Source organism: Plecotus auritus (assembly GCF_963455305.1).
Source record: "Plecotus auritus genome assembly, chromosome: 5".
NCBI lineage: Eukaryota > Metazoa > Chordata > Mammalia > Chiroptera > Vespertilionidae > Plecotus > Plecotus auritus.
The window spans coordinates 151,488,828-151,510,402 of record NC_137776.1 but is presented as its reverse complement, the minus strand read 5'-3'; the positions used below and the strand labels follow the sequence as shown (position 1 = coordinate 151,510,402).

General features: G+C 37.4%; 1 protein-coding gene across 3 annotated transcripts in view; it reads left to right on the top strand.

Moving 5' to 3' along the window:
• The window catches only part of GKAP1 (G kinase anchoring protein 1), a 70,863-nt gene extending 49,566 nt beyond the window's left edge, over positions 1-21,297 (top strand). For all 3 annotated transcript variants that reach the window (XM_080668373.1, XM_080668374.1, XM_080668375.1), the window contains 5 exons: positions 2,558-2,659; positions 13,502-13,565; positions 17,852-17,922; positions 18,722-18,799; positions 20,976-21,297. In XM_080668373.1, the coding sequence (XP_080524499.1) occupies positions 2,558-2,659; positions 13,502-13,565; positions 17,852-17,922; positions 18,722-18,799; positions 20,976-21,023 (363 nt within the window). In that variant the 3' untranslated portion in view covers positions 21,024-21,297. The remainder of the gene's footprint in view (positions 1-2,557; positions 2,660-13,501; positions 13,566-17,851; positions 17,923-18,721; positions 18,800-20,975) is intronic.
• Positions 21,298-21,575: the final 278 nt, after the last annotated feature.

The following is a 21,575-nucleotide window of genomic DNA, read 5'->3' as shown; positions in this document are numbered from 1 at the left end:
GTAATAAATCACAGTGAACACTGATAGATACACTTCCCCTCACTTCTAAGTGAGATTTCTGGGCCTAATAGTACGTATATTTCTAATTTTGATCCATCCACCTTATTCCTTAAACTAGAAACTTGAAGTGTCCATCTTTCTCAACTGCCACATTTCAACCTCTCATCAAATGCTCTGATTACACTTTTAAATAATTTCGTACATAATATACTTCTTTCCATTTAAACTGCTTCTACCCTAATCAAAGGTATAATCTTCTCTGACCTGGACTTGCAGTAGCAGTTAAAGGTCTTTCCACCTGTCCTACCCGACTCTAATCCATTTTCCACAGTCATTCTTTAAAAATATAACATAAATGTTAATAATCCTGCTCAAAATCCTTCACTGCTATTTTACTCAGAATGTGCAGGCCATTTTTATTGCCTACAAGGCCCTCCAAGATCAAGCCTCTACCTGTTTTTCCAAAATCATCTTGTACTATCTTCTCCCTCACTAAGCTCCAAACCACTGGCTTCTTTTTTCTTCAGATTCTTGGCTCTTTCCTATCTTGGGGCTTTTAAACATGCTGTTCTTTCTACCTGGAAATCTCTTACCTCCACTTTTTATTTTATTTATCCATCCTCACCTAAGGATATATTTATTGATTTTAGCAGTGGTTCTCACCTTTCTAATGCCGTGACCCTTTAATACAGTTCCTCATGTTGTGGTGACCCCCAACCATAAAATTATTTTCGTTGCTACTTCATAACTGTAATTTTGCTACTATTTATGAATCGTAATGTAAATATCTGTGTTTTCCGATGGTCTTAGGCGACCCTGCTAGCGGTTCTCAACTGGTGGGTCGCGACCCACAGGTTGAGAACCGCTGCTGTAGAGCCTAAGACCACCGGAAAACACAGATATTTACATTACGATTCATAAATAGCAAAATTACAGTTATGAAGTAGCAACGAAAATAATTTTATGGTTGGGGGTCACCACAACATGAGGAACTGTATTAAAGGGTCACGGCATTAGAAAGGTTGAGAACCACTGTTTTAGAGGGAGAGGAAAGCGGGGGCGGGGAGAGAGAGAAGAGAAGAGAAGAGGAGAAAGAGAAACACACATTGATGTGAGAGAGAAACATCAGGTGGTTGCCTCCCATATACGCCCTGACCAGGGATCAAAACCCACAACAAGGTGTGTCCTGACCAGGAATTGAACCTGCAGTCTTTTGGTGTACAGGACAACACTCCAACCAACTGAGCCACCTGGCCAGGGCTTCTAGCATTTTTTTTTTTTTTTACATCTGCCTCCTGCAACAGACAAGCCCCATCAGGGCAATAATCTTTTCAGTTCTGTTCACTGTTGTATACCCAGCACCCAGCAGCAGTTAGGTGCTCAGTGAGTATTTTTAGAATAAGTTAATGTTTCGACATACTCATTAGATAAATAGAACCAATTTATACTATTATCAAAACTATAACTTTGGATTGATTTTTTTTTTTTTTTGCATTTGAGTTTGTTTATTTCGTTATATGGTACAAGATGAAGGGACTTAACTTGTTTTCCCAGTTAGCCATTTGTCTTGTAATCTACTATTCTGTGCTTCAGCCTTTTTTCACTTTTTAAAAATACTGTATTTATATTCCAATAAATTTTTATGTCTTAAATCTCTTTCTGGACTTTATTTTCTGTTACAATGCTCTGTCAACCTAGGTGCCATGACTATGCTACTTTAGTTATTTTTGCTGTACTATATGCAATTATTTGTTGGGCATATTCCTCTTCATTGCATTAACTTTGTTTCCATCCTGTATTCTCCCAGATGAAGTTTTGACTGTCTTGCTAAGTTCCAAAGTACAAAATCTCATTGGAATTTCATTAGAAATTGTATTGAATTTACAAAGTAATATATTTAGTAATATTTAGTCTTCCTATCTACTGACATACTTTTTTCAGTATTTTGTAATTTTCTTAGTGGATCCTGAAAATTTCTGAATTTTATTTTTGGGGATATTTTTTATTGCTATTGGGAGAAAATGGTTTTTCTAGTTATATCTTCTATCTACTAATTGCTGATACAGAGCAAAGCTATTTATTTTCTTTGTTTTGTTATTTATTGAGCCACATGCGGCTCGCGAGCTGCGGTTTGCCGCTCTGTGATTAATGAGTTTACCGACCACTGACCTAGACTCTCAATTCCAATAATTACAGGCTGTTGTTGTTCCTTGTGATTAAGCTCCTATCCCAGTGGTCGGCAAACTCATTAGTCAACAGAGCGGCAAACCACGGCTCGCGAGCCGCATGAGGCTCGCGAGCCGCAGTTTGCCGATCACTGTGTATGTTTGTAGCTTGAGATTAATCATAAATGTCTTATTTGCTTGCATTGTATATAATTAGAATTGTATCATTGAATAGAAGTAGAAATACAGTCAACAATTGAAGGTTGCTGTGGAAAATGAATTAAAATGGAGAAAATTGGGACTTTTATTGTCTTAAACTTTTCACAAAGAAATATTGTAAACCAGAATCAGCAGGCTATCTTAGTTCTTAAATAGAGTTTTTCTCTCTTCAGGAAGTAGTTTTGAAAGATGGAAGAATTGAAAGACTAAAGTTGGAACTTGAAAGGAAAGATGCTGAAATCCAAAAGCTGAAAAATGTGATCACTCAATGGGAGGTTTGTGTTTATTTACTGTTTTATACTAGTAATCTGCACATTTTCTGTTTTTCTTATATATAAATATATTTAATGTTGGATTAATAGAAAGAATGTTTCTGCTGTTTTGGTTTTGAAAAGTTATAAAAGTGGAATGATAATATTTTATGGTAAAATATATACAACATTAAGTTAGCCATTTAAACCATTTTTAATGCTACAATTCGGTAGCATTAAGTACCTTCATAGTGTATAGTTATCACCAGTGTTTCCACAACTTTTTCATTATTCCAAATAAACTCTGTACCCATTAAACAGCTTCCTGTTTCCTCTTTCCCTGCAGCCTATGGTAATATGTAGTCTCTATGATTTTGCTTCTTCCAGGTACTTCATATAAGTGGAACATACAATATTTGTTCTAGTGTGTCTGGCTTATTTCACTTAGCATGTTTTCAAGGTTCATCCATGTTTTAGCATGTGTCAGAATTTCATTCTTTTTTATCACTGAAAAATATTCCAGTATATGTATATACCACATTTTGTTTATTTAAAATGTGGTATATACATATATATAACTAGCATTGTTTCCACCTTTTGGTTGTGAATAATGCTGCAATGAACATTGGTGTATGAGTACTTCAGTCTCTGCTTTTCATTCCTTTGGTTATATAGCTAAGAGTGGAATTGCTGGGTCAGAAAAAAATTTTACATTAACTTTTTGAGGTACCACCAAACTGTTTTCTATAACAGCTCTACCATTTTGCCTCCTCATCAGTGATCCATAGGGTTCCAGTTTCTCCACATGCTCACTAACACTTGTTATTTATACAATTTATTTTTTTAACTATAAACCTACATATTATCCTTCCTTCCTTTCTTCCTTTCCTCCTTCCTTCCTTATTAGTCTTTAAAAAAAAATACCTTTATTCATCTCAAGTGTCTTTCTGGGTCCTGCATATGTAATAGTGAAAAAAATGATAAATCAAGTTCCAGCCCTTGATGGTACCTAACATTTCCTTTCTTTCTCTACTCGTGCCTTTAGTAATAATCCCTGCCCATTTCCCTTAGCTTTTCCTTTGCCATTTATATTTTTCTTTGCTTTTTTTGAGCATATACCTTAAACCAGACACAAAATACAAGGATGAATTAGCAAGAAGCTCATAGACTAATGTGGAAGATAAATATGTAAATAATTGCAGTATGGGCTTTATAATTGAGATTTGACTGAGGGCTCCAGAAGCACAAAAACAGGAATGAATTAGTTGTTGCTATTGAAAATTGGTAAGGATTTTACAGAAAAGATGGTGTTTTCAGGTAGAGAGAACAGCACATACAAGGCATGGGAATTGTATGAATTACATTGTTGCTGACATTTAGAGAACTGAGAAGTTGTAGAATGTGAAATTGAAGATGTTAGTTGGGATCAGATTTTAAGTGACATGGAAATTATTTTGTTGAATGGTAATGCATGTAGCTGAGGGCCTGGAGTGAATATAGTTTGATAAAACAATGAACAGGTATTGAATGTAAGAGCAAGAGCATATTTTGAACTAGTTTATTAGCCAGTAGGAATAATAGATCCTATTTTGAACATGTTAAGTTTGAAATAGCTATGGACTCAGGCATAGATGTTCAGGATGCATTAGGGTACAGTGAAGTCACAACATACCGTATATGCATTTAACTTAAAGTGCTCTCTTTTTCATGAAATTAAAATACCAATAAGGGCATTGAGTATTTCATTTGTGTTCTTTATTATAAATTGCTGCTAGTATTTTTATTTTTTTTCCCCACTTTAAATTTCTTTATTGATTAAGGTGTTACATATGTTACATATTTCTTCCCCCATTACCCCCCCACCCCCCCACTCATACCCTCACCCCCCTGTTGTCTGTGTCCATTGGTTAGGCCCATATGCATGCATACAAGTCCTTTGGTTGATCTCTCCCCCTTACCCCCACCCTCCCCTACCTCCCCTCCGAGGTTTGATGGTCTGATCGATGTTTCTCTGTCTCTGGAACTGTTTTTGTTCATCAGTTTATGTTGTTCATTATATTCCACAAATGAGTGAGACCATGTGATACTGATCTTTCTCTGACTGGCTTATTTCACTTAGCATAATGCTCTCCAGTTCCATCCATGCTGTTGCAAATGGTAGGAATTCCTTCTTTTTTTTTTTTTTTTTTTCCAAATTTTTATTAAGGTATATGTGTACATATCTTACCATTGCCCCCCCCACCCCACTCCCATACATGCCCTCACCCCCCAATGTTTTGCATCCGTTGGTTACTCTTATATGCATGCATACAAGTCCTTCAGTTGATCTCTTATTTCCCCCACCTCTCCCTAACCTTACCGCTGTAATTAGACAGTCTGTTTGATGCTTTACTGCCTCTTTAACTATCTTTTGGTTCATCAGTTTATAATGTTTTTCATTATCCCCAAATGAGTGGGATCATGTGGTATTTTTCTTTCATTGACTGGCTTATTTCACTTAGCATAATGTTCTCTAATTCCATCCAGGTGCTTACAAATGGTAGTAATTCCTTCTTTTTTATGGCAGCATAGTATTCCATTGTGTAGATGTACCATAGTTTTCTGATCCAGTCATCTGCTGACGGGCACCTAGGCTGTTTCCAAATCTTAGCTATTGTAAATTGTGCTGCTATGAACATAGGGGTGCATATATCCTTTCTGATTGGTGTTTCTGGTTTCTTAGGATATATTCCTAGGAGTGGGATTACTGGGTCAAATGCGAGTTCCATTTTTAGTTTTATGAGGAAACTCCATACTGTTCTCCACAGTGGCTGCACCAGTCTGCATTCCCACCAGCAGTGCACGAGGGTTCCTTTTTCTCCGCATCCTCACCAGCATTTGTCATTTACTGATTTGTTGATGATAGCCATTCTGACAGATGTGAGATGGTACCACATTGTTGTTTTGATTTGCATCTCTCGGATAATTAGTGACTTTGAGCATGTTTTTATATGTCTCTTGGCCTTCCTTCGGTCTTTTTTTGAAAAGTTTCTATTTAGGTCCGTTGCCCATTTCTTGATTGGATTGTTTATCTTCCTTTTGTTGAGTTGTATGAGTTCCCTGTAAATGTTGGAGATTAAACCCTTATCAGTGATAACATTGGAAAATACGTTCTCCCATGTAGTGGTCTTTCTTGTTGTTTTGTTGATGGTTTCTTTTGCTGTACAAAAGCTTTTTATTTTGATGTAGTTCCATTTGTTTATTTTCTCTTTATTTTCCATTGCCCTAGGAGCAGTATCAGTGAAGAAATTGCTTCGGCATATTTCTGAGATTTTGCTGCCTGTGGATTCCTCTAGTATTTTTATGGTTTCCCGTCTTATGTTTAAGTCCTTTATCCATTTTGAGTTTATTTTTGTGTATGGTGTAAGTTGGTGGTCTAGTTTAATTTTTTTGCATATATCTGTCCAATTTTCCCAACACCATTTATTGAAGAGACTTGTCTTGACTCCATTTTATGTTCATGCCTCCTTTGTCGAATATTAATTGGGCATAGTGGTTTGGGTCGATTTCTGGGTTCTCTATTCTATTCCATTGATCTATATGTCTGTTCTTGTGCCAGTACCAGGCTGTTTTGAGAACAGTGGCTTTGTAATACAGCTTGATATCTGGTATTGAGATCCCACCTACTTTGTTCTTCTTTCTCAGGATTGCTGTGGCTATTCGGGGTCTTTTTTTATTCCAGATGAATTTTTGGAAAGTTCGTTGTAGGTCTGTGAAATATGCCGTTGGTATTTTAATGGGGATTGCATTGAATCTATAGATTGCTTTGGATAGAATGGACATTTTGATGAGGTTGATTCTACCAATCCATGAACACGGTATGTTCTTCCATCTGTTTACGTCTTCCTCTATCTCTTTTTTCAGTGTCCTGTAGTTTTTTGTGTATAGGTCTTTTACCTCCTTAGTTAAGTTTAATCCTAGGTATCTTACTTTTTTTGGTGCAATGGTAAATGGGATTGCTTTTTTAGTCTCTCTTTCTGTAAGTTCACTATTGGTGTACAGAAATGCCATAGGTTTCTTGGCATTAATTTTGTATCCTGCTACCTTGCCAAATTCACTTATTAAGTCTAATAATTTTTTGATGGAGTCTTTAGGGTTTTCTGTGTACAGTATCATGTCATCTGGGAATAAGGACAGTTTTACTTCTTCTTTTCCAATTTGGGTGCCTTTTATTCCTTCTTCTTGTCTGATAGCAATGGCTAGTACTTCCAGTACTATGTGTGAACAGGAGTGGTGAGAGTGGGCATCCCTGTCTTATTCCTGTTCTTAGGGGAAATGGTTTTAGTTTTTATCCATTGAGTGTGATGCTGGCTGTGGGTTTATCATATATGGCTTTTATGATGTTGAGGTACGATCCTTCTATTCCCACCTTTCTGAGAGTTTTTATCAAGAAAGGGTGTTGGATTTTGTCAAATGCTTTTTCTGCGTCAATTGATAAGACTGTGATTTTTTTTCTCCCTCAATTTGTTTATGTGATGTATCACGTTTATTGATTTGCGGATATTGTACCATCCTTGTATCCCTGGTATAAATCCTGCTTGGTCATGGTGTATAATCTTTCTGATGTACTGCTGGATCCGATTTGCTAGAATTTTGTTGAGGATTTTGGCATCTATGTTCATGAGGGATATTGGCCTGTAATTCTCTTTCATTGTGTTGTCTTTATCTGGTTTTGGTATTAGGGTGATGCTGGCTTCATAGAATGAGTTTGGAAGTGTTCCTTCCTCTTGAATTTTTTGGAATAGTCTGAGGAGGATAGGTTTTAGTTCTTCCTTGAATGTTTGGTATAACTCTCTTGTGAAGCCGTCTGGCCCCGGGCTTTTGTTTGCTGGAAGTTTTTGATGACTGCTTCAATTTCTTCCATAGTTATTGGCCTATTCAGATTTTTTTATTCCTCCTGGTTGAGTTTTGGGAGGTTGTATTTTTCTAGGAATATGTCCATTTCCTCCAGGTTGTCTAGTTTGTTGGAGTAGCGTTGTTCATAATATTTTTTAACAATCCTTTGTATTTCTGTGGGGTCTGTTGTTATTTTGCCTCTATCATTTATGATTTTGTTTATTTGAGTCCTCTCTCTTTGCTTCTTGGTGAGCCTGGCTAGAGGTTCATCAATCTTGTTTATCCTTTCAAAGAACCAGCTTTTGGTTTCATTGAACTTTTGTCATTTCATTGGTCTCTATGTCATTTATTTCTGCTCTAATCTTTATTATCTCCTTCCTGTCTGCTCACTCTGGGCTTTTCTTGTTGCTCTCTTTCAAATTCTTTGAGTTGTAGCATTAGATGATTTACTACCCTTTTTTCTTGTTTTTTGAGGTTGGCCTGGAAAGCTATAAACTTCCCTCTCAGGACTGCTTTCATTGTGTCCCATAAGTTTTGGATTGTTGTGTTTTTATTGTCGTTACTTTCCAGAAGGTTTTTAATTTCTTCTTTGATCTCGTTGGTAACCCAATCAATATTTAATAACATGCTATTCAGCTTCCAAGTGTTTATGAGTGTTTTGGATTGTTTTTATTGTAGTTTATTTCTAATATTATGCCATTGTGGTCTGCAAAGATGCTTGGTATGATTTCAGTCTTCTTGAATTTGGGGAGATTTTGCTTGTGACCCAATATGTGGTCTATTTTTGAAAATGTCCCATGTGCACTTGAGAAGAACGTATATTCCGCAGCTTTGGGTTGAAGTGTTCTGAAGATGTCAATTAAGTCCACCTGATCTAGTGAGTCATTTAGGATTGTTGTTTCTTTGCTGATTTTTTTGTCTAGAGGATTTATCCAGTGATGTCAGTGGTGTATTAAAGTCCCCTACTATGATTGTATTGTTGTCTATCTCTCTCTTGATATCTTCCAGGAGATTTATGTATTTGGGTGCTCCTGCATTGGATGCATACATGTTTACCAGGGTTATATCCTCTTGTTGTATCGATCCCTTTAGTATTATGAAGTGGCCTTCCTTATCTCTTGTTATGGCCTTCACTTTGAGGACTATTTTGTCAGATATAAGTATTGCTACCCCAGCTTTTTTTTCATTTCCATTTGCCTGAAAGATATTTTTCCATCCCTTCACTTTCAGTCTGTGTGAGTTCCTTGTTCGGAGGTGGGTCTTTTGTAGACAGCATATATATGGGTCATGTGTTTTAATCCATTCAGCCACTGGATGTCTTTTGATTGGAGCATTTAGTCCGTTTACATTTAAAGTTATTATTGAAAGGTACTTGTTTGTAGCCATTTTATTTTTTTAGGCTGTGTTCCTTCTTACCTTTTTGTTTCTTCTTTTTACAGCATTCCCTTTAGCATTTCTTGCATTGCTGGTTTGGTAGTGATAAACTCGCTTAGCCTTTTTTTGTCTGTGAAGCTCCTGATTTCCCCTTCAATTTTGACTGATAGTCTTGTTGGATAGAGTATTCTTGGATTGAGTCCCTTGCTTTGCATCACTTTGTATATCTCCTTCCATTCCCTTCTAGCTTGATGTGTTTCTGTTGAGAAATCATCTGATAATCTGATGGGGGATCCTTTGTAGGTAACTCTCTGTCTCTCTCTTGCAGCCTTTAAGATTCTCTCTTTGTCGATAACATTTGCCATTGTAATTATGGTGTGTCTTGGTGTGGGTCTTTTGGGATTCATCTTGCTTGGGACTCTTTGTACTTGAGTAACTTTTTTCTTCCCCATATCAGGGAAGTTTTCTGTCATTATTTCTTCAAATAAATTTTCTAATCCTTGCTGCTCTTCTTGTCCTTCTGGCAGCCCTATTATACGTATGTTATTTCGTTTTGCATTGTCCCAAAGCTCTTTTAGGCTCTCCTCCTGCTTTTTAATTTTTTTCTCTAGTTGCTGTTCAGATTGGGCTTGTTTCTGTACCTGATCTTCTAACTCGCTGATTCGGTCCTCTGCTTCTTCTAGTCTACTGTTGAAGCCTTCCATGTTGTTTTTGATTGTAGCTATATCATTTTTCATTTCTTCCTGATTTTTGCATAGGTGGTTGATTTTCTCGTCCATCTGGTGTATGAACTGTATGACCATTACTCTAAATTCTGTTTCTGTCATGTTGCATGCCTCTGTTTCACTTTTTTCCTTACTTGGCGATAACTCCTTTTCTTTCCTCTGGGGATTGCTTCGTTGTCTCCCCATTCTGACTATCACCAGAAGGTTCAGATGTCGAGTTGCGGGAGCCTGGACTTTGTGCAATGGGAGTTTTGCACCCCCCAAGTGTCACTGAAGAGCTCTGATACCAAGACATGTGGTTGCTGTGGGTTGGTGGGAACCACGCTCGCCCTGGGTCAAAGTCATGGGCGCTTAGTGTGGCCTTGTGTGTGCACCTAGAATCAGGGACCCTACCTGCGCCATGTTGAAACAAAGAACCCACTGGCGTGTGCCAAAAATCAAAGTCCCCTATTGTGTGTCAGGAATCAGAGTCTCCCTGTGTCCATGCCGAGAATCGAGTATCAGAGTCTCTGTTTCTTGGTGGTACCTCACACTGAGAATCAGGTCCCTGTGTGCACATGCGCCAAGAATTGGAGTCACTGGCTCTTAGTGTGAATGTACTGAGAATCAGGGATCTCAGGCGCACGTAATGAGGAACAGAGTCTAGTCACTGGTGGTCAATGCTGCCTCTTGTGTGGAGATTCAGGGTCCCCGATCTGCCCAGGAGACCGGGTTGCCCAGTCCCACTGTGTTGGCAGGAGGTCCACTTCTGCTCTGTGGTAAATAGCCTTCTGTGTGCGCTTGCCCTGAATCAAAATCAGGTGGCTCTGCCCCTTAGTGTGGGTGTGGGGTCTGGTCACACGGGTGTGCACTGTGGAAAACAAACTCCCTGTGTCCATGTACCCAGGCTCAAATTCAGCACTGCCTTCCTGTGTGGGCACAGGGTCTGGTCGTGGGGAACAAACTCCCCGAGACCGCACATCCAGGTTCAAATTCACTGCAGCCTCTCTGCTAATGTGCAGGGTCTGGTCCCATGGGAAACAAACTCCTCCTCAGGTTTGCACCCCCAGACTCATATTCAGTGCTGTCTCCCTGCATGGGCGTAGGATCTGGTCGCAGAAGACAATCTCCCCAAGGTCGTGCACCTATGCTCAAATTCAGGACTGCCTTCCTGCCTGGGCGTGGAGACGAGTCGTGGGAAACAAATTCCCCGAGTTCACAACTCCGGGCTCAAGTTCAGCACTGTCTCCATGCCCTGCGTGGGCGCGGGATCTGGTCACAGAAGACCACCTCCCTAGAGATGAGCGGCTAGGCTCGAATTCCACTCAGTCTCCCTGCCTGCGCGCGCTCAGTCTCCCTGCCTGGGCGTGGAGACTAGTGGTGGGAAACAAACTTCCCGTGTCTGACACCAAGGCTCAAAGTCAGGCAGAGTCGCCACTGCTTTGTGTGTGCAGAAAGCCTTATGGTGCGGCTGGGGTCTGGTAGTTTCTATGTCGCTGCCACGGGGGCGGCAGGGGAGGGGGATTGGCTTTGTGACTCATAGAAATCTGTGGCCGGGTGCCTGGAGTCCTGGTGTCCCTGGGTCTGCAGCTGTGGTGGCAGGTCTCCTACCAGAGCGGCTGTAGGGTCCTGGTTTGCTTCTGAGACCAGACTGGGTGGTGGCGGGCTAGGATCCTAGTCTCAAGCAGTTCTGTTTTTCAAGATGGCGTGGTCTCTGTGCCGCCGGTGTCCTCCCTGGAGTGTTTGCGGTGACCGTGGAGTTTTGCCGTCTAAGACTGCCCGGATTGGCAGCCCCCTGGAAGAACTGCAGGGTCTAACTGTTCCTATTTCACTCACACACACACACCCACACACTTCCACACACACCTCTATTGCTCCCTCACTCTCTCACACACTCTCCCTACCTTCCTGCCCGTCGCCATCTTTGCACCGCTACTGATATTTTTATACATGTATGTTTTTATACATATATTTACTACTTAGGATTGTATGTATTATATATGTTATTTTAATGGGAAATATAAAGAATTTCCATGGGTAATGTTGCTCATTTGCAATTTTTGCTTTATGTGCTAATTTTGGACCCTAAGGCTAGTATAAGAGGTGATTCCATGTACACTGATCTGGACCTTAGACAAAAGGTTTGAGCTAGAGATAGTTTGGTGAAATAGTTAACATTGATTGAAGCCCTAAGAATTAGAATTTCATAAGATACAGTTTCATATTCACAGTACATATATTTCTATATTCATAGTGAGTATAGTTGTAGTTGACTGTATAAGGTTTTTTCCTTCATATTTTTGTTTCCATCTGACTTATCTCCCCTGTTCATTTCTAAGCAGCTCAGAAGTCCTGTTCACTGTATATTTACTTTGGTCCTTACTTCTGTTCATTGTATTCAATATTACTCAGTTACATTACTGATTTATCATCAGCAATTTACTGGGCAGAGTATTTAGTAAAAGCCGTATTTATTGGACTTGACTTAAAATACATTAAATTCGTCTTACAAGAAAGACTTTTGAATTTGGTAACTTATACACTGTATATATCTGTACATAATGAGAGAAAAAATGACAAGTTTCTTTTTTTTATGACAAGTTTCTTATACTGATATGTTCCTAATTTGTTTTTCTTTCTATATTAAGTGTATTTTTCCTAATGTATTAAGTATTTATAAGTAATTTAGAGTGGATTATATGTTGAATAAAGGTGGTGTTGCGGGAAAATTCTTCAGAATATTGAGGTTAACATGGAAACACAGTTCCTCTTATTCATAAATGTATAGTTGTGTCACCTATGTAGTATGAGAAGAAGCTAAGACATTGGAGAAAAAAATTGAAAAAGAAATTTCAATAAATGACTAATTCATATCTGCCAAAAATTACTTTAACAATAGTTATTGAAATAACAAGAGATTAGTAAATTTAGTCCTTTTTTTTTTAAAAGCATTCTTTTTTAAAAAATATATTTTATTGATTTTTTTACAGAGAGGAAGAGAGAGGGATAGAGAGTTAGAAACATCGATGAGAGAGAGACATCGATCAGCTGCCTCCTGCACGCCCCCTACTGGGGATGTGCCCACAACCCAGGTACATGCCCTTGACCGGAATCGAACCTGGGACCCTTCAGTCCATAGGCCGACGCTCTATTCACTGAGCCAAACCGGTTAGGGCAGTAAATTTAGTCTTAACTGTGAAGACACAACTGGGCTGTGCAATTCAGTAACCACTACGTGTGTATACCTACATTTAATAAAATTAAAACTTTAAATAAAGTTAAAACGATATTTTCCAAAGTCAAGCTAGGTCTATTTTCAGTAGTTAATAGTCACATATTGGACAGTGGCAGATATAACACAGATACATAAAGTTCTAGTATACTACTGGATATTCTTGGTATAGAGCTATGAATCATTTTTCTTCTAATTATTATTTTTTTAAATTTCTTTATTGATTAAGGTGTTACATATGTGTCCTTATTCCCCCCATTACCCCCTCCACCACCCCCCCACTCATGCCCTCAACCCCCCTGTTGTCTGTGTTCAATGGTTAGGTTTATATGCATGCATACAAGTCCTTTGGTTGATCTCTCCCCCTTACCCCTCCCCTCCCCTACCTTCTTCTAATTATTTTGAAATATTAAGGGTTTTATTTGAAGAAGGAAAGAGAAAGTCTTCAGGAAAATTTAATATTATCCTGTTTTCTCCGTTTTTATCCCTCTCTTATTTTTCAATCACTAGGGATATAATTTAAGTAGTAGACAGTTCTGAATACATTTTTCTTAATCCTTTTTCTTTTAAAAGTAACTATATCTTTGAGTAAGTTGAGAACTCATAGACCATAAATTGATAGTAAATCATTAATTTATCATTTACTTTGAAAATTAAATCGTTTTTTTCTTTAATTATCAGGCAAAGTATAAAGAAGTAAAGGCAAGAAATGCACAGTTATTGAAAATGCTTCAGGAAGGTGAAAGTAAGTGATTTTTGTGGTTTTAGAATTAAAACTTAATCTTAAAAAATATTTGAAAAGAATTTTTCAAGATACATGATTTATGAACTCAACAAAATAAAAAGGTTTCCCAGAGTGATACAAACTGGATTGTTGCTGATAATTTTGTTATTCCAAGTCACTGTTATAGCACCTTAGGTATTATACAAATTTACAATTATTCACATAAGAGAAATCTTGAAATTTTAATTTTTATAAATTGTTAAACTACTTTCAGCAGGAAAACAAGAATAACATTTGCTTAAGATTCTGCTTTTTAATTATTAGAGAAGACCTATCATCATTTTAGGTTTTCCTTCCCCCCTCCCCACTCTTCATACTTTTGCTGTCACTTTAAACTTTCAGCAATAGAAGCAGGAAGCCAAGGAAATCAACCAAAACTGACTAGAGATAATAAGATTTGTAAGGTTGATGTTATATTCGAATCCCACAAATCATTTGCTTTCCTGATTATATTTACCTAGTGACATTTACCTTGAAAGTTCTATGAAAAGTTTCCATTCATGACAGAAAAGAAAATGTGTATTAACTTTTAATATAAAGTTTATGCAAAGGAAATTATTAACCATAAAAGAGACATAGAGAAAGACATGAATACATAAGAAAATCTTCTTTTGAATGCACAAAATTGTCTAAATACATTTTCCCTGTTAATAAGTATTAATGAAATACCAACTATAGATCCTGAGAGTATTGTATAGCGCTTAAGAAAATGTGTAACTCACCTTGAAGAATAAGTGAACAAGACCAGAAAATTGTTTCAAATATGAAGATACTGGGAGTAGAATTGTCCAACCAAAATTTAAACTATATTATTAAATAACAGTTATGAAACCAATATGATTAAAACCCAGAAATCTTGTCCAGTTGAACAGAATATATAGTCTTGAAGTAGATTCAGACTTTTGATAACCCTTTAATTTTTTTATAATATAACTATTATTTAACTATTATACAGCTTAGCTATGATGAAATAGAAATCCTGTCTAATAAAGAGGGAATATGCAAATTGACTATCACACCATCACAAAGATGGCGACCTGTCCCTGCCGGAGTCCCACAGTCCTTTCAGCCCAGCTGTGGGGGGCGGCAGGTGCACGGTGCGGCCAGACCCGCCCTCAGCTCCCCAGCCGCCCGGGGCTGGCCCGAGGCGCAGGCAAGCCTCGGATGGTGGCTGCACAGGCGCCCAGGGCCGCCCGAGGCTCAGGTAACCAGGGCCGGCCAAAGCTTGTGCTGCCGGCAGTGGCAGCAGCAGAGGTGTGATGGGGACATCACCTTCCCCTGATCGCCAGGTAGCCTCCTGCCCCTGAGGGCTCCTGGACTCTGAGAAGGGGCAGGCTGGGCTGAGGGACCCCCACCTCCAGCGCATGAATTTTTATGTACCGGGCCTCTAGTTAAAGAATAATGGGAAAAGGCATTATTTGGACAGTTAGAAACCATCATCTTAAGATTCATTTAATGAATAAAATTATGAAAATAAATAATTGGTTTATAAGGTATGTTTCTAATTAAATAAATTAAAGGTATCATTGGACATATGATTTTTAAATATGTAAAAGAAATATTCCTTGGTTAAAGAAATGTAAAAAGTGAGAATATTGACTGATAAAAGCTTACTCTCAGTAATGGATTAAAAATGGCTACCAGTAAATAAAATTTGTGTCCATACTCCATACTGTAAATAATCCAACTAGAAGAATTTGATATAGGACCATTACATGAAAAATACAGTACATTAGAGTATATGTACTCTGTCATTTATAATACAAACTAGAGGCCTGGTGCATGAAATTCATGCACAGGGGGGGCTCCCCTCAGCCCAGCATGCCCCCTCTCCAATCCGGGACCCCTGGCTCCTAACTGCTCACCTGCCTACCTGCCTGATCGCCCCTAACTGCCCCCCCTGCCAGCCTGGTTGCCCCCAACTGCCCCCCCACTGGCCTGGTTGTCCCCAACAGCCCCCCCCCCACTGGCCTGGTCACCCCAACTGCCCCCCCGCTGGCCTGGTTGCCCCTAACTTCCCCCCTGCTGGCCTTGCTGCCCCTCCTGCTGGCCTGGTGGCCCCTAACTGTCCCCGCCCTGCTGGCCTGGTCACCCCTCACTGACGCCCTCTGTGGGCCTGGTTGCCCCTCACTGCCCCCCCCCCCCACCAGCCTGGTCACCCCCAACTGCCCCCCCCCCCCGCTGGCCTGGTCACCGCCAATTGTTCCCCCTGCCGGCCTGGTTGCCCCTCACTGTGCCCCCCGCCGGCCTGGTCGCCGCCAACTGTCCCCCTTGCCGGCCTGGTTGCCCCACGCAGCCTGCTGTTTTGTCATTTGGTCGCCCCTCACTAACCCCCCTGCCAGCCTGGTCGCCCCACGCTGCCTGCTGTTCAGTCATTTGGTTGTCCCTCACTAACCCCCTTGCCGGCCTGGTTGCCCCACGCAGCCTGCTGTTCAGTTGTTACTGTGAGTGTGTCCTGACCAATTTGCATATTGCCCTTTTATTAGTATAGATGTAAATACAGTCAATTCTGTTATAATGCAACACATGTTCCTTATATTCATCAGTATTTGCAAAATCACACAGTTAAAACCATAAGGTCTATGGGGGAGATGGGGTTAGAAGCATAGACCATTCAAAAACTTCATCGGTGATACATTAAAAAAAGATAGGAATCTGCCGAGCCGGTGTGGCTCAGTGGTTGTGTATTGACGTATGAACCAGGAGGTCATGGTTTGATTCTGGTCAGGGCATGTGCCCAGGTTAGGGGCTCAATCCCCAGTGTGAGGTGTGCAGGAGGCAGCCTATCAGTGATTCTCTTTTATCATTGATGTTTCTACCTATCTCTCTCTCTCTCGCTCTCCCTCTCCCTTCCTCTCTGAAATAAAAAATATATATATTTTTAAAACATTTAAAACAAGATGGGAATCTAATAAAAACAGTATAACAGTTTTATACATGTTAAAAATGATAAACACAACCTAGTTTGCTTGTAGAAGTAGGCTTCAGGGGGTTTTAACTTGTGTGTTACTGTTAAGTTATGGAAGACTTGAAAATCGATGAACTGAACTGAGATAGGTGGTAGATATTTTGATTGTGGGCATGGGTGGAGTTTTCTGTGTTCACATAATTGAGCTTAAGCAAATGCAAAATTCCTGTTGTGTTTAAATTGTTCCTAATATATCAGTGTCATTGAAACAAGCATTATGGGAGAAGAGACTGTAATTAAAGTATTACATAATTATTAAAAAGTCACTAGTTCTTAGTGTGTGTGTGTGTTTAATTATGAAGATGGAGGAGTAGAAAGTATAATTCATAAAAGTTCCCAAGTTGATTCTTGAAAGACTGATTTGTTTCTAGATACATGTTACACCTTATTGCATATCATATTAAACTATGAAAAATAAATTTTATTTACAGTATTATATTGGTAGAGTTGTAGTCATATCAGTACTCAAAAATACTTAAACATTTCTTCTCTTACAAATTTTATTATAGTTTTACCTCTTAATCTCTCTTAACTTGTTTTTCTTTTCCTTAGCTTATTTTTAAAGTTGAGGAGATAGCTTTTCATTCAGTAGCCATTATACTATGGGATTTATTGGCCATGTGGAGATTTTTAATGCTTAGGAAACTAAGGAGATAAAATATAGATCTCTTGCTTCCCCAAAGAGGGAAAAAAACCTCTAGACAAATGAATAGTTCTGAGAGACCACAGATGTTATATGATCAGATATGATCATATGAGCTATGTTTATTTGACAGTGCTTTATTGGTATGAAACATCAGATCATCAGATATAAATAATTTCTGTGGGCCTATATGGTCACCCTGACAATTTAAGAAAACAAAGGAAATAGAAATGTGCTATATTTTTTTAATCTTAAAGATCAGTAAAAAAAAAAAAAAAAAGATTAAAAAAGATTAGTCAAGGTATTTAAAATTTTCTCTGTGTGAAATTTTTTATTTTCTTGTGTGTTTGTCCTTTTTACTGTAAATGGAAAAACTTACTCTTTCATCAGATCTTTACAATTAATTTTTCAGTGCTACAGAAAATTTAAAATTTCCAAGAATATGATAATATATGATCAGAATTTCCCAATGAAAAATAAGAGCTATATAGGATCAAAGAATACATTCATTAAGTAGGAGGACAATTAATCTTTGCCTGACTGCATGGCTATTTTGGGTCACTAAAGTTTTGTAAAAGTATTGGAGTGATTGACAAAATTATTTACACTACTTTTTTCCTCGCCCTTTTTTGTCAGTGAAAGATAAAGCAGAAATACTTCTGCAAGTTGATGAATCACAAAGTATCAAGAATGAACTGACTATACAGGTAAGGAAATCTGTATACAAGACTGATATTCTTAGGCTGTTCTTTAGTCTTGAATTGTGAAACTTGACTAAACAAAAATATAGCCCATCAGCACTGCAAGAAAGTGATATAAATTGGTGAACACATAATACAGTATACAGGTAATGTGTTATAGAATTGTACACCTGAAGCCTATATAATTTTATTTAAAAGTGTCATCCCAATAAATTCAATAAAAAAGTGATATAAATTATTACTATGTATTAGCAAATGAATGAAGATTCTGTTTACTGTTTAAAGGTGGTAGCTATGTCTTGAAGAATAGGGGAAGATAAGGTTGTATTTTAGTTGATGTGTATTATGAATATAGAGATAGAAAGGGCAGATAGAACTTACCCTACCCTTGGGCTTGATTTTCTGCCCTGCCCATTCTTAATCTATGGTCTTAGAACAGTGAGCTTGTCCTATGTATCTCTAATATATAGCTAAGTAAAGTGCCTAATTGAAATTGGGGTGGTGAGGAACGGTTCTCCTCTGATGCTCATTTATCCAGTGCCCAGTAGTCAGAAATCATCATTGTGAATAAGTGTTAAGAATTAAGGTTATTATATGTCTGATGCCAGGTGGCAGGTACTGGAAATATTGAGGGAAACACTTTGTAAAGTATATGATTGTCTAACCACTATGCTTTACACACCCGAAATGAATACAAAATTATTTTGAATGTAAAAAAAATACAGCTAAAAATTAAAGTGAATTAAGAGTATTTGCCTAAAAACACAAAAAATGTCTTTTTAAAAAATTGAATATTTGGTTATAGGTGACTTCACTTCATGCTGCGTTAGAACAAGAAAGATCTAAAGTGAAAGTATTACAAGCAGAATTAGCCAAATATCAGGTATGCTTTTATAATTCTGAAAGTGTTTTCATCACAAATAATACATTTGAAATAGATACCGTTTGAGAATAAGTGGACTATTTTTCTCTTAGGCCAAAATTCACCAGAAATATTAATAATTTTATATAATTTACATTTTAGAAAATGTTAAGGTTTTTCTAGATATTGGTAAATGCAGCAATAACTAAAGTATCTCAGAAAAAATTCTTGGTACTACATAAATGATGCAGCATACGTGCCATTGACTTATATCAAGGAAAGGCACATAATGACATTTGCCCCATTATATAATAAGTTTAATCACTTGGGTACAGCAGTATCTTTTAGATGTGTTTACTGTAAAGGTGTATTTATAAATTAATAAATGATATGTGGACTGATACTTTGCGATTGTGTGACGAGATCCTTTTCTTTTTACCCAATGGTTTAGCATCCATTGATATTTGTAGCAGTTATTTTTGGTGGTTGCAAAATAGTGATTTTTCTAATTCTGTAATTTCTTCTGCACTCACAAACTGGCATTCAGCATTTTAATTAGGGTGAAGCAGTAAAAAATGTCAGTGCTTTGTATCAGTATATGTGTATCTGTATGTATATATAACGACACACATATTTATTTATATGTATGTGTGCCTAAGTCATGATATAAAAAATTAATGTGAGGTCATAGTAAAAAAAAAAAAAAAAAGGAAAGCCATTGATGGCCTAGCGAACATAAAAGTTATTTAGCTCCAGCTTTGACATCTTACCAGTCTGGGAATGAGAATTTGCCTGGGAGGCTTTGAAAATGATTTTCAAATATTTTGTGTGTTTAAAAAGAAATCTTTTTGAGAAGCAAGGTAAGAGTTTTAAGCTGTATAACATTGATATCTATGTGTAGTTGGGATCTACTTTATAGAAAAATTTTTGAAAAATTTATTTTTACTTTTCTGCTATTAAGAAATAAATTTTGTTTTTAAGACGTGATTATACATCTCAGGTCCCAGATAAGCTCTTTATACTTATTTTCTCTGAATAAATCCTTGGAAAACTTTTATTTGGTCAGGAATGAATAACAGCATTTTTAGACTTGATTTTTTAAAAAAATATGAAGGTTGATAGAGAAATGTTTTTGATCACGAAGAGAAAAGTTATAGGCAGTGAAAACATGAGAAAAAGACAAAGAGAAGCTGCCACCATTATTAAATGGGCCTGGGTTTCATGTGCCCCTAACATAACCACCATTTTAAGAAATGCACTTTTCACAGACAAGTAGTTCCCAGACTTGGCTGATCATCAGCATCACTCGAGAGCTTTTTTGAATTACAGATAGTTTGGCCCACTCCTGGTAATAGTGAATAAATAGGTCTGGGACAAAGTTTAGACATCAGAATTTGAAAAATATTACTACTCACATGATTCTAATCAATTAACTTGGATACATTGCCATAGTTTATAAAAGATGGAGAGAAAAAAAACTATAAAATTGTTGTAAGGCAAATACATCAAATCATTATTTATGGTTAAAATGAAGAGGGGTAGGTATAGTAGTTATGGATGATTTTAATTTTCTTCTTTGTATCTTTGTACTTTCCATATTTCTACAATTAGTATTTACTTTTAATGCAGAAAATGTTATGTTAATTCGTGTAAAATACTTCTTGTCTTTTAAGCTGCCTTTCTCTTTTCTTGGCCCTAGTCAAATTGGAGCAGATTAAATACAGATGTATATATGTCACTGAGCAATATGAAAAGTATAATCTACTTTTCAAAACATTGATGAACAAAATCAGACTTCTAATGCTGTTGTCTGGTAAGAAGACTAGACAAAACTTGCATTAGAAATTGAATTACCCAAAAGGGATCATATGGAATAAATTGTGTTAGTATTAATTAAAATTTTTATTTTAAAAACAAGCTGGGACAGTCTAAAAGAGCTCTAAAAAAGGTAAAATAATTGGTGATCTTACTAAATCTAGACTAGTTCAAAGAGGGGTAACTGTTTTCTACAACTACTTTAACCATTTGTAAAAATAACCCCATAAAATAATTTAGTAGTATGCATATCCAAATACGCAACAAACTCAAAAAATGCTTCCTTCTCATACTCAAAATGCCTTTGGTTTCATATATTCTTAAAATGAAAATGCCCTCAAAATGGTATTTCCTAAATAATTTGCCCCATTTTTCTTTACAGGGTGGCAGAAAAGGGAAAAGAAACTCTGAATTCGACCAGTGTAGGTGATTCCATTAGCCTTTGAGGTCAACATAAAAATTAAAACTTTCAGGGTTTTGCAAAAATGTATATATTTAATGCTGTGCAACTGCTAAGCTATGCAGTTTTTGTTGAAATATGTAAAACAGTTAGCTTACTAACAGTCTATAATTTTTTGTCCTTTTGGCTTAAAGTGAAAAGAAGAAAAACAGAATTCCAGCAGAACACAATGATTATTGTTTACTATCCATACTTCTTATCACTTTAGTTTTTCATCAGTCAATAAAATTAATTTACTCTTCCATTAATATGTTTGATGTTTTAAGTTTCAGAAACAATGTGAACATATTATTTTTGCTTATAGCACAACCAATTAATTGGATTAAGTTCAGTGACTATATTACTCAGCACTTGCTGTATGCTAAACCTATGGGACATACAAGATGAGTGAAAAATGGTTGATATAATAGGTTTATTGCCTACTATAAAAGATTGGGGTTCCCTAAGCTCAGAACGTCTTTCTTATAACAGAGCTCACTACATGTACAGATGACACTGGTCCTCTGCATTGCTTTTTGGGAA